Genomic DNA, 12,171 nt, shown 5'->3' with positions numbered 1-12,171 from the left:
CCCATAGTCTAAAACCGCCGTCGCTTATACCTCAAGCCACATCCACTCAGAGAGGCTTCCTCGTAAGTGAGTTACCTCAGGTGCCAATACCAGCCGTCTCTAGTTTTTGATAAAGTAAGCTATGCTGATTGCATTGCCCACCGAATGGAATGCATTCTGACACTGTAAACCTACATTTAAAAGTCGAATGGGACTTCGATGGTTCGATTTTGTGTTTCAGAGGATTTTTAACAGACTTCTAATAAAGGAGGTTATCAGTATGACCGTATTTTTTTGTATGCATGTTACCTCAGAAATCCGTCATTTCTGAACCGATTTGGAAAATTATATTTTTGTTTAAAAGCTTGACGCCGATTTGCAACATTATATCAGTTACCTACTAGTGCATATAAAAGGGATAAGATTTTATTGCATTCTTTTTTTAAGCCAGTTTTTCTTTTTTTAAGTGAAGTTTGTTTTTGTTTCAGTGCATCTACGGTTGCTACGTGCACTCGGCGATACTACCCACATTCCACAGGCGGTGCTATTGGCTTCTACAGGTAATTTGTGTCATTTTCAATCAAAAGGTTGCCACTTTGTTGCTTTCCATAAGGACAAAATTTGCTTGTATCCTTATAAGAATGACCTGTCAAAGCGTCAGCGACAAAGTGGTACCTTTTGATTGAAAATGACAAATTTTAAAGGGTCTAGCAGGCTAAGCGAACAAGAAGTGCCCCCAACGACGGATTTTGTCGATATTTCTGGTAGTGTACTGTTAGGTCCTAAGGACCCTCCATGCTTAACATCAGACCTCGATTCTCTTTTGTTTGCGAGTTATTCAGGATAACGTAAAATAATTAGGGTATCATTGAAAGTGTCATATTTTATAAACGATTCAAGTTACGTGAACCAAACAAAATTATATTTGATAGCAATAAAAAAAACTACAAAATGCATATTTTTTACCAGCATCCTGTCCTTAAACTTCATTGCAAAAAATAAAAATAAATTTTTCCTTCCAATTTTTTTTTTACTTTTCGCGGAGGTACACCTCCAAAAAAAATATGCATGAGTAGCCACTAATTCCCACTACATACACATATAAAAATATTTGCACAAATGTTCGTGCTTCATGTCAAAAAAAAAACGATTCTCCAATAAGTAGTCACTGGCATTATAAGTATGTACAGATAGAAGTACCAGTGCAGTTTGAAGATTAGCGTGTAGGTATACAAACTCTTCTAATAAACCTATTTGGAGTGCATCAACGATGACGTGTCAGCTTTGATAACATCTGACACATAATATTATCTGCATTTGTTTTTTGCATTTTGTAGTGGAAAATGGAAAACATTAAGTGCAAGTCTTGTAAAAAAACATTAAAAAATATCCGTGGGAAACAAAAATGCATAGAAACAGAGCAAGAGGCTGATTTATATAGCAAATGCAGTAATATGTTAATTTGCATGAATGATTTATTGTGTGGTAAGTGTCGACTTTTAGTGTATAAACATAAAGCAGTAGGTTGCAGACGAAGAGCCAGCATCGCCAATTGTTGTGCATGTACTCGCAGAAGTTGATGCTACTGCTTTATGTTTATACACTAAAAGCCGACATTTACCACACAATAAATCATTTATGCAAATTAACATATTAGTGCATTTGCTATATAAATCAGCCTCTTGCTCTGTTTCTATGCATTTTTGTTTCCCACTGATATTTTTTAATGTTTTTTTACAAGACTTGCACTTAATGTTTTCCATTTTCCACTACAAAATGCAAAAAACAAATGCAGATAATATTATGTGTCAGATGTTATCAACGCTGACACGTCATCGTTGATGTACTTCTATCTGTACATATAATGCCAGTGACTACTTATTGGAGAATCGTTTTTTTTTGACATGAAGCACGAACATTTGTGCAAATATTTTTATATGTGTATGTAGTGGGAATTAGTGGCTACTCATGCATATTTTTTTTGGAGGTGTACCTCCGCGAAAAGTAAAAAAAAAATTGGAAGGAAAAAAATATTTTTGTTTTTTGCAATGAAGTTTAAGGACAGGATGCTGGTAAAAAATATGCATTTTGTAGTTTTTTTTATTGTTATCAAATATAATTTTGTTTGGTTCACGTAACTTGAATCGTTAATAAAATATGACACTTTCAATGATACCCTAATTATTTTACGTTATCCTGAATAACTCGCAAACAAAAGAGAATCGAGGTCTGATGTTAAGCATGGAGGGTCCTTAGGACCTAACAGTACACTACCAGAAATATCGACAAAATCCGTCGTTGGGGGCACTTCTTGTTCGCTTAGCCTGCTAGACCCTATCATGTAACACATAATACATAATCTTTCTCACATAAACTCTCGACATTATCTAGACAGCGTCATCTAGTGAATAGCTCTCTAAACTGATATATTACGAGGAAAGTAAAATACATGTGTATTAAAAAAAACATGACTAAGTATAAACTTTTATGTATTTCTTGAGGGTACTTTCAATTAATAATTTAGGTAAAAGTATCGTGATTTATGGAATGGGGAGTTAAATATTAGAATGGAACATTGGCTTATACATACATTTTAGCTGATCAGATGTCGATGTTTTCCTTGGGAAAGCTAAAAAAAAATTCGCGATTTCAGAGTTGGTTCCATAGTAAAAATAGCTCGATTTAGCGAGTAAAATCGAGCCCTGCATTTAAGCCCCATGGTGGGAGACATGCTGTATAATATTAATAATTTAATGTTCGTCTCAATATGAATGATACGACAAGTTTCTCATATGTGTGGTCCACTATTCATCCAACCGCTCCTTAAGTAATAAATCGAGTTAAAGATACGAGCCGAAACATGTTGAAGTTCTCAAAGGCAAAATATATCCAAACATTTCCCCGCTGTCTCAGAATTTCAACATTTTCAGTTACCGCGTCATACCTCGATTCCCCAAGCTGAAGTACGTATAAAATTTATTGAGCCACAAATTTGTGAGTTCGATATCAACGTTTTAGAAGAGTTAGGACTTATGTTGAGTTTTGTAACTGTACTCGTGAGTCTAGCTGGTTTGAAATCTAATGTCGGGAGAAGAGGAGATTTAGGTGATTGCAACTACTGAAGGGAAAATTGGAATAATGATTCGGTCAAATTATGTTTTTTTTGGAAAAAAAATATATCCAAATTGAAAATAATGCAGTATGACCTTTGGGTCTAGTACTTTACGCATACTAGCAACCCCTCCCTCTGACATAAGGACATAACCTCTCTTTAAGCATAAAATATGTCCCGTTTGACAGTTTTTTTAATTTTTTTTTGGAAAGTATACCTTTGCGTATCCTACTACTACTACTACTACTAACAACTAGAGTATAACATAGTACTGAAATAAATCGTGTTAAATGTGTGTGTCGTCCGTCCGTCTGTCTGTCAAGACCATTAATCTCGCGTACGTGTAAACGTATCGAGTTGAAATTAAAACCAAATACTCAGCTTTACAGACTCTACAGCTCCTTGAAGCTGTGAAAAAATCAAATATTTACATACATTACATTTATTTCGACACTCAACGGAATCAAAATTTATAGGGTAGTTCCCGTTGACATAGAACTATGAAATTTGGCAAGTATCATAGTCTTATAATACACGTACAGGGAATAATCTGAAAACTATAAGTTTATAAAATATTAAATAAAATAAAGTAAGGCCGTTTTTTTTTGCCTACATTTTATAGCTCGTTGTACAACAAGGAAGAAAATTTCTTAGTTCGAAATCTCAAATCAGACGTACAAAAACGCGCGACGTCTGTAATTACCCGACTCTCCTCTTTTAAGGTGGCTCGACACGTCATTTGAGCAAATACTGAATGTTATTGGAGCTCCGTTGAAATATGCCCGAGTTGCAGAAGTCGTTAACTGGATCACCAGATTTATTTCAATTTTCGAGATGGATTCGTTCTGCTTGTGAAATGAGATTTGGGAAATTACTATTAGTTTTGGCAGGCAATATATATTTTTTACACACGTTAAATATAATGTGTTATTCCACGAAGTATTCAGTAATATAGCTGAAACTAGTCTCACTGCCCGCGTCTTATTTTTTTATTTTAGCTGTTCTGCTTTATTAAGAGAAATATATCTTCATAGGTGCTAATTTTGTCACTACATTACACAAAAAAAAAGATATACAATAAGTTTTAACTGTAAAGTACTAAAAATATATGGAATTCAACTGTTTAAAAAATACGAGCACAGTTTGTAAAGATCAGCGGACAGCCCCTAATAATATTGTCTTTGCATCGACAATAACTACTAACAACCAGGTGGCTCGTCCGTTGCCATTTCGAAATAGAAGCACATTCCATGAACCACCGAAACAAGCGATAACCGGAACATGAAATAACCAGCCAGTGCGATTAGCCGGTGCATTATAAAATCAACTCCAAATACCACCAAAACCAAATGTCAAAACATAAATGTATCTTCGATGTAGTTGTTCATGCATTGGGATAGAGTTTATAATTGTCTGGTTGAAATGCATCTGGTTGGTTGTGTGTAATTGAATATCTGATTGCAACGTGTTTGCGTTGTAACAGGTGTCGATGGGTGGTGGCTAGTGATGTGCTGTGGGTACATAAATATTCCCGGTAATTTCAACAACAACATTTATACGGTCCAAGAAATAAAGAATGGTACAGTATTCTAAAGGGGCCCACTGTTCTAATGTTATCGGTCTGTCAGTTATTCGCGATTGTCAGCTTTTGCGAATTACTGACAGGCAATAAAACCAATGTTTGACAATGGAGGGTCAAGAATTATTATCATCCTTCCCTAATAATGACACGAAGGTGCAGCATGGAAGCCTCGGTAGAAAACAAAGGCCTACTACCAACACTGAAAAATTCTTTTTTTCTTACAAAAATAAATAAGTTGTTTTGTTTTAGAATATATTTAATGCTATTCGTACACTATGTAAATAATGTATATTATGATTGTTTGTATTGTAATATTCGTTTGGAGAAATAAATTCTTAAACCATAAAATCAAAAAACCGTTATCTGCTCCTCTATTGCTCTTGCATATTCGAGCGACAGAGAAGATAACGTTTTTAGATTTTTCATAATGTATGTATTTTAAATTTATGCAATATCGTAACGTATTTTTTATTTATTTTTTATTTTAGTATATGGAAAACCAACAGCGCTATATATATCTAGAACTTCCAATAGAATTACAGAGCCAATTACAGGTTCTCACTTATAAAAATACAATAAATTATAAAAAGTTTTTGCCCATCTTAATTTACACATACAAGTTCCTACAGCATAAGAACAGATCTATATATATATATACATATGATTCATTTTTACAAAAAATAAATTAAAAAAAGAAAAAGTAGTTAAATCCTGTGAGTACATATTCAACAATGCACCGAGCCTTGTCCTGCGCCAGAATTATTGTCACCCATGAAGTGTCTAATTAATTTATTTTTTATTACTGCTATGCTATCATTATATATGTCGATATCACAATTTATAGAAACTTTATTTAAACTCATGCCTGCCCTGCATATGAAACTGTTTTTCCTATACCTAGTAGTAGCTTGGTAATTACTAATGGGACGAAAATTTACACTGTAACTGGTTATTAAAACAAAAAATCTATATTAACTTAAGTAAAGATTATATCCTTGAGAGCTACCGAGAATATCCTCAGGCGGGAATATTGATTCCCACCTGATATTCCCATAAACGCTCCATCGCTAGTGACGATACAAGAGTTGTATGTTGCAGCGAATATGTTTACTTTCACGGAGTTTTCACGTGTGTTTTAATGGCGGGGCATCACGAATGCCCGGGGGGAGTCATAAAAAATTAAACCAGCATTTTTGTTTGTTTTTATGATATTTTCTTTCGTCGTGTACCTACCCTGGGGGGTTACTTTAGCCATTGGAATTCGTTCATTGCATATTTATTTAATGCAATTGCATTTCAAATTGTAGCATATTATGTCATGTGATTAGTTTTAGCTGATCATTTACTGCTGGTCTTTGTTTTGACTCGGGGAAACTGCTTTCGTATGTCGTAAAACGCGTGTTTTTGAGTTTTTTTTTTGTTTTCCGAGCAAAGGTCGGTCTTCCAGATATTTTTTATTAAAGGATAAACCTAAATAAGATCTTGCCCAAATGTGTCGATAAATTTTGAAAAAGTTCACTTCCGTGGACAATATGAAAGTAAAAATATAAAAATAACGACTATGGTACATATTATATAGCCTCGTTTCTTATTTGAGTCTCAAGTATTGAAATGTTTCCCGCCTTTACAGTACCCCTAGTGTAAATAAATTCGATTTTGAAACGTGACGTACGCGTTTGCGTTTAGTCTCATTTTGTATAGGATTTAGAAAGAGCGCGCCAAGCTGGACGTTTTGAAAACTCAAAATCCTATACAAAATGAGACTTAACGCAAACGCGTTCGTCACGTTATGATGTCGATAAAATTTACACTAGGGGTACAGGCCCTTTTCAGGTATAGCGTATGTATACTATAAAATGTGAATAACGTAAATATACTTTTAATGTATTTTTGTAATCAGAATATATTGTAATGGATGTTTAATGATTCCTATTCATGTTTTTTACAATACAATATCTAACATGTACAGAAACATCACATAACAAATGAATAGACAGGCGGGCTTAACCTTCTTATTCTTGCCTCGAGTTTCAAAACAAAAAGTTCTATAGTTTACTTTTTAAGTTAGTTTTTTTGAATAAGTTTTATGGCTTCTGCTGCTGCTACGTGAAAAATGTTGAAGCTAGTAAAACATCGAACAGCGGGCAAACGACAAAGTACATTCAATTTTTGACCGTAGCCAAAATGACAATAGTTTATCGACAAATGCCAATCGAAATTATGTAAAAATTAGATCATTTCTATCAAATATTATGACTTTAGGTTCGTAAAATATTTTTATAAAATATTTTCCCTTGTTTACGGCTTGTGTCTAAAAAAATGTTGAGATTTACAAATATTTACATCAAACAACACTTTCACGATTTGATTTGCAATAACTGTAAAATCTACATAAAGATCGCAAACTTTCATACCATACGTAAATATCTCAGCATATGTTTGTGGTAAACAAGAGAAAACAAAAGCTCACGACAGTTTGTCCCGGCAGATAATCTGCATTTTTGTCTAAACTCGTAGGGTTGCTTCGACAGCCGTAAAAAGTGCATCACAGTCAGGGTTGACACTCTGGAGAAAATTATATAACAAAAAGTAATGTTTATTTTTATGCAAAAAATTCACCCGTTGGTAAATTGTGCCTAAAAATATCGTATTACCTAATTATCTATATCCATTTGCCAACAAATAAACGGTAGAATCGTAAAGTTTGGCTACTCATAAACACCAAAATCGGAAGAAGACCGCTCCAAAAATCGTATCTGATGGTAGCTGTAGCTACTAATTTATTGATAAAAATTTTAACAATTAGAAATAAAATTCATCGGAAAAACGAATGACGTAGGTCCGCCACAGCAAACATAATTGGCTTCATAAATTACGAACATTCTAAATGTCCAATCGTTTCAGATTTATGCATCAGAATAAAAACAAAAGGTATCGGTACGATTTGTTATTCAGAGAAACACCATTAATTTAACCTCAGTAAAACTAGTTATTACTATATAAAATACAGCAACTATTTAAAAATCTGCACCTCATAAAGCCAACGTTGTTTACATTACACTTTAATCGTTGTTAATGAAAAACCACAAAAACAACAATAAAGCACACGTGTGAAGTGCCAACCCTTGGCGGCGGCCATTACATAAATAATGTCCGCCATGTTTATTGCCACCATTTTGAAGACAAATGGATAGTTATTACGGCGTACTACGTTTTACAGTTCGCGTTGGAAATTAAAATATTGTGTATTACTTTATTTTAGTTTAACTGCGTGAGTCGATTTAGTGCTTGTTCAGTTACTGTTTTATGCCCTTCTATTTCGTCCTAGCTTTAAAAAGTCTTATGTCACTTTCAACGGTTGTCGCTTAGGTTTTTTTAGAGTGGATTCGTAAGACTAGTAGGGTTTTTTACGACCGTGATGTTCGCTCGTTATCCACATTCTCTTTAGTAACGAGCAAATTCTCGCACTAAATTTTCACATGTCACTAAGCATAGAGCGCGAGTGTTTAATTTTACGAGTTTTCTTGAGAAATTAGGGACTGACTGCCTTTCTTCATAAAGGCGTATCTGGCCTACTTTCCGCAGTAATTTTGCTTAGGGTGGTGTTCTTACGGAGGAGGTTAATAGGTACAGCCGCGTTTATGACATGTTGTAGTTAATGGAGGATGGTAGGGTAAAAGTGTATCAGTTCAGTAAATATTCAATCAAATAGCCCGGTTCTGGACCGTCGAGTACACAAGTACTCATTGCTGATTAAAGAATGATATTATCTTGGCATAAAATTGAAGAATTCCTTCTTATATGTTAAAAAAGTGATGAAATAAAATGTTTCAAAGTTAGCTTAAATTAGTAATATTATTTTTATAACTAAGCTTTTTAGTGCAAACTGTGACGTAAACACACCTGCACGTATGAAAGTCAACTTTAGATATATGAATAAACTTCCATGATGTCAAATACCAAGCCATTCAATAACATTCAATTAAACTTCGTGTTCCACATTTACACCGTACATAATAGTTTAAATGGCATTCTGGCGTAATAACCTGCCCAGAGCATTTCAGTGATATTCAATGGCTTCCAAGTTGCTCATACTTTGAACTTGAGTTTATAATGTTCATTATGGAGCGGCATTATTTATTAAAAGCCATGTAAAGTGAAGTTTCAATTCTTCCAGGTTTATCAACAAGTATAAATATATAATAGAACAGGATCTCTAGAACTCTGTCGTATGTTTAATAACTTAGATCGTAGTTTGACTTCTCATCCTTTTCGGCACGCCACCACTTTTCAGCCTGGAAATATCTGGTTTCTTGAAGCCTAGGAACACTTAGTACTAGGATCAGAATTAAACTGCGGTCTAGTAATTATGCATACGACACAGTTCTAAAGATACTCTTGTAAAATTCATAATTAGGTCAGGCAGTTTAGGCATGTGGGTGCATCAAATTCTTTTCGATTAAATCCATATGTCATGTACGAGTATGTACTTCAAAAAAGGAGTGTATATAACCTTTGGAGTCGTCGCCGATGAGGTATAAATAAAGCCTTGAGAGCCAACGCAAGAAAAGAAAAACATTATTTTGTTTACAATCACCACTTACAAACTTAGACCTTGGCAGTAGCAACAAAAGTAAATGTAGAACTTCGCTTCACAGAACCCCGACATAGTGCTGGTGCACTACCTGAACGTGCCGTATCCTGACGATAATAAGCTGGCCACGGTGGCACCATCTCTGGCGCTGTGGGCGGACAAGAAGGAGTGGACGAAGGATGAACTCGTCAGTCAGCTTAAGCCTATGTGTGAGTATGTTTATGATGATGATCTAAATGCCATCTTCATAGAAGATGATGAGAATGTTAAAGTGATGACTGTACTGTTACACAAAGTCAGTACAGAATGTCATAACGTTAGTATTGATAACCAATTTAGCTTCTACTGTAAATGACCGTACATAAGATAACATACCAGCGTTGTTGATGGATTTAAAAAGAGGGTTAATGATGAACTTGTCACTACTTTTAATATAACGTAACGATTAAACGATAAGTTAATAAATATAGTAAGTAAGTACGTTTATTGCACCAGTAATTATACATTTTGCAAACATATAAAACTACTTATATTTAATAACAAAAACAATCTGGTTGGGTTGCGAAAACACGCTGATAATATTCTACTAACTGGCACAAGTATTGCTATTCAACTTAACTGCGAGAGTCTACATTTTTTTTCTCGCCATCAATCAGTCCATTTGGATTAATCACATTAATATAAAAATTTCATTAACCTAGAAATAGGTATGTAAATGATATTCGTATAACGTCATGTAATTTATGACCAAGTTCTTGTAAGTAGGCTTAGTTTTCTGAATCATTTATACTTATTATTTACCACGACCATCTGACCCTTTGTGTGATTTATTACTCTAAGGAAAGTTTCTCCAAACAATAGTTTAGTAAATAATGGCAAAATAATATTTTCTCCAGTTGTTTACCTAAAATCAAAATAGATTTGCTCCCGGAAACTATAATATTTATAATATATGTACCAGTCGTCATGAAAAATACAATGCGAAGAATTCAGAATAACTGTATAATGTAATCATAATCATGGAGTTTTCTCACTTCAGAAATCAAATAATTGTAAAACAGAAGAAGTTACAGAAAATTTCCCCTCGTTGAATATTTATGAAATCAGGAAATTCAATTTCATTATACGGCATTAATCCCTGCTCTCATAAATACTGATGATTATTTCGTTTAATTTGTTTGGGTGATTATTAATTCACGGAGTTTTAATTGGGGTTGATTAATATTTAACACTGAATTTGGGTGAAATAAACACGCATACTTATGTTTCACCACTTGGTGATAAATTGATTATTATAGTAAGGGAATAATAAATTTTAATATATTCGTACTACTAAATTATGCAGACAAAAACTATTTACCAATAATATTTTTATTTTATACGTTTTTTTGGGTAAAATATTCCGGTTGCTTTATAAGGGCATTTTTTTCTAAACAAAATGATAAAATGTGTCTAATTGCAAATATTCGGAGTTTAAAAATTGTATTTATTTAAATTGATTTCGTCGTTCCTATTAACAAACTAACCTACATTGAATATTATCTCTCTATTTTACTAAATAATATTATGCAGAATGGTATACGAAAAAAATAATGAATACATTTTTTTTTCTTTCAGTCTTTAGTGAAGATGAGCCCGACATCAATAGTGAACTGGAAATCACAGTAAGTATCATAAGTATCATAACTTAAAACTTTCTAATTCCTAAAGAATTTTCAATTTTAATCAAATGTCAGGGCAAAATGTTCCAGACGGCGGAAACGGTGGAGGCCATCGTCGGGCAGCTGATGGAGAAGCAGCGAGCTGCGCGGGCGGCAGCTTTAGCGAGACAACTTGAATGCGGCTGCCCGGACTCCACATGCCAAGACTCGAGAACATGCGCTCATCCTCTACGCAGAATCCAATCCACCAAAGCACCAGCATCAGACCACCACGTATCTTCCACAACCGGACCTTCCACAAGACCTATGTCGCATCCACCTCGACAATACACCAGAGAACACAGATCCACTCAACCGACACACAGCCCATCCCCACTCCTTCTGTCATTAGGACAAATACAAGGAGGCGGAGGCTTATTAATCTTAAATGGAGCAGGCAATAGCAGTCAACAACATTCCTCACTAGTCTCACCATTATCTGTAACCTCATTCGTCTGTGAAGAACCCAGAGACAGGTACCGACATCAGTACAAACCAACGTTTGTATTGAAAAGGGAAATCCCTGACAGCCAGCCGTCTTCGTGCATCCAGAACACTGAATCTTCAACGTACGAAGTAGAACCAGTTGAGGAGAAAGTGAATATAGAAACTTTTGAAAGAAAAATTAAAATGGAGCCGCGGAGTAGAAATCAAATGATCTCGAGCGCTCCTGCGACTCCATCGAGATATCCAGATTTAGTGGAGCGACTAGAAAGTAAGATACTTACTGATAACTGTGATGATACGTTAGTACTGCTCGGCACAGATGGACATTTAGGTCCTTCGAGCGCATTTTTTGATGAAACGCTAGAACTGTCACATGAAGACATACAAAAAACCCTATCAGCCAATATGCCTACATGTGAACTAGATAGAAGCGCTGTGAGAGTGACTGAAACCGCTAATGTTATGGTATCGGGTATCGATACTATGGATTTTATAGAGAGTTGTGAGGCTGTAGCATCCCCGACCCATGTCGTGGATGATAATGTGTTCGTAAATTTGGATGCTTTTGATATGTTAGGAGACTTTCCAGAACTGGAAGTTTTGGACCCTAGTACGATATCGACTCACCCTTTGGTAAGCATGAGTTTTATATTCATGTTAATATTACTAAAACGTTCTGCTTCAAATTACTTAATAAATTATAAAGTAAAACTTTTTTTTTGGTTTAAATTACTTGACTGTCTTAGTTCTTTACATA

At 34.6% G+C, this 12,171-nt stretch overlaps 1 protein-coding gene across 2 annotated transcripts in view; it reads left to right on the top strand.

Annotated features, from left to right (window-relative positions):
- LOC133523955 (calmodulin-binding transcription activator 2) overlaps positions 1–12,171 on the top strand; it is a 314,418-nt gene that overhangs the window by 267,652 nt on the left and 34,595 nt on the right. The window contains exons 6-9 of one of the 2 annotated variants that reach the window (XM_061859685.1): positions 468–539; positions 9,332–9,476; positions 10,885–10,931; positions 11,004–12,047. In XM_061859685.1, the coding sequence (XP_061715669.1) occupies positions 468–539; positions 9,332–9,476; positions 10,885–10,931; positions 11,004–12,047 (1,308 nt within the window). Of the gene's footprint in view, positions 1–467; positions 540–9,316; positions 9,477–10,884; positions 10,932–11,003; positions 12,048–12,171 lie in introns of both variants that reach the window. The other variant, XM_061859684.1, reaches the window with a different exon arrangement.

The sequence above is a fragment of the Cydia pomonella genome, chromosome 13, assembly GCF_033807575.1.
Source record: "Cydia pomonella isolate Wapato2018A chromosome 13, ilCydPomo1, whole genome shotgun sequence".
In the NCBI taxonomy this organism is placed as follows: Eukaryota; Metazoa; Arthropoda; class Insecta; order Lepidoptera; family Tortricidae; genus Cydia; species Cydia pomonella.
Note: the sequence above shows the minus strand (reverse complement) of the source record. Positions and strands in the feature narration are given on the sequence as shown.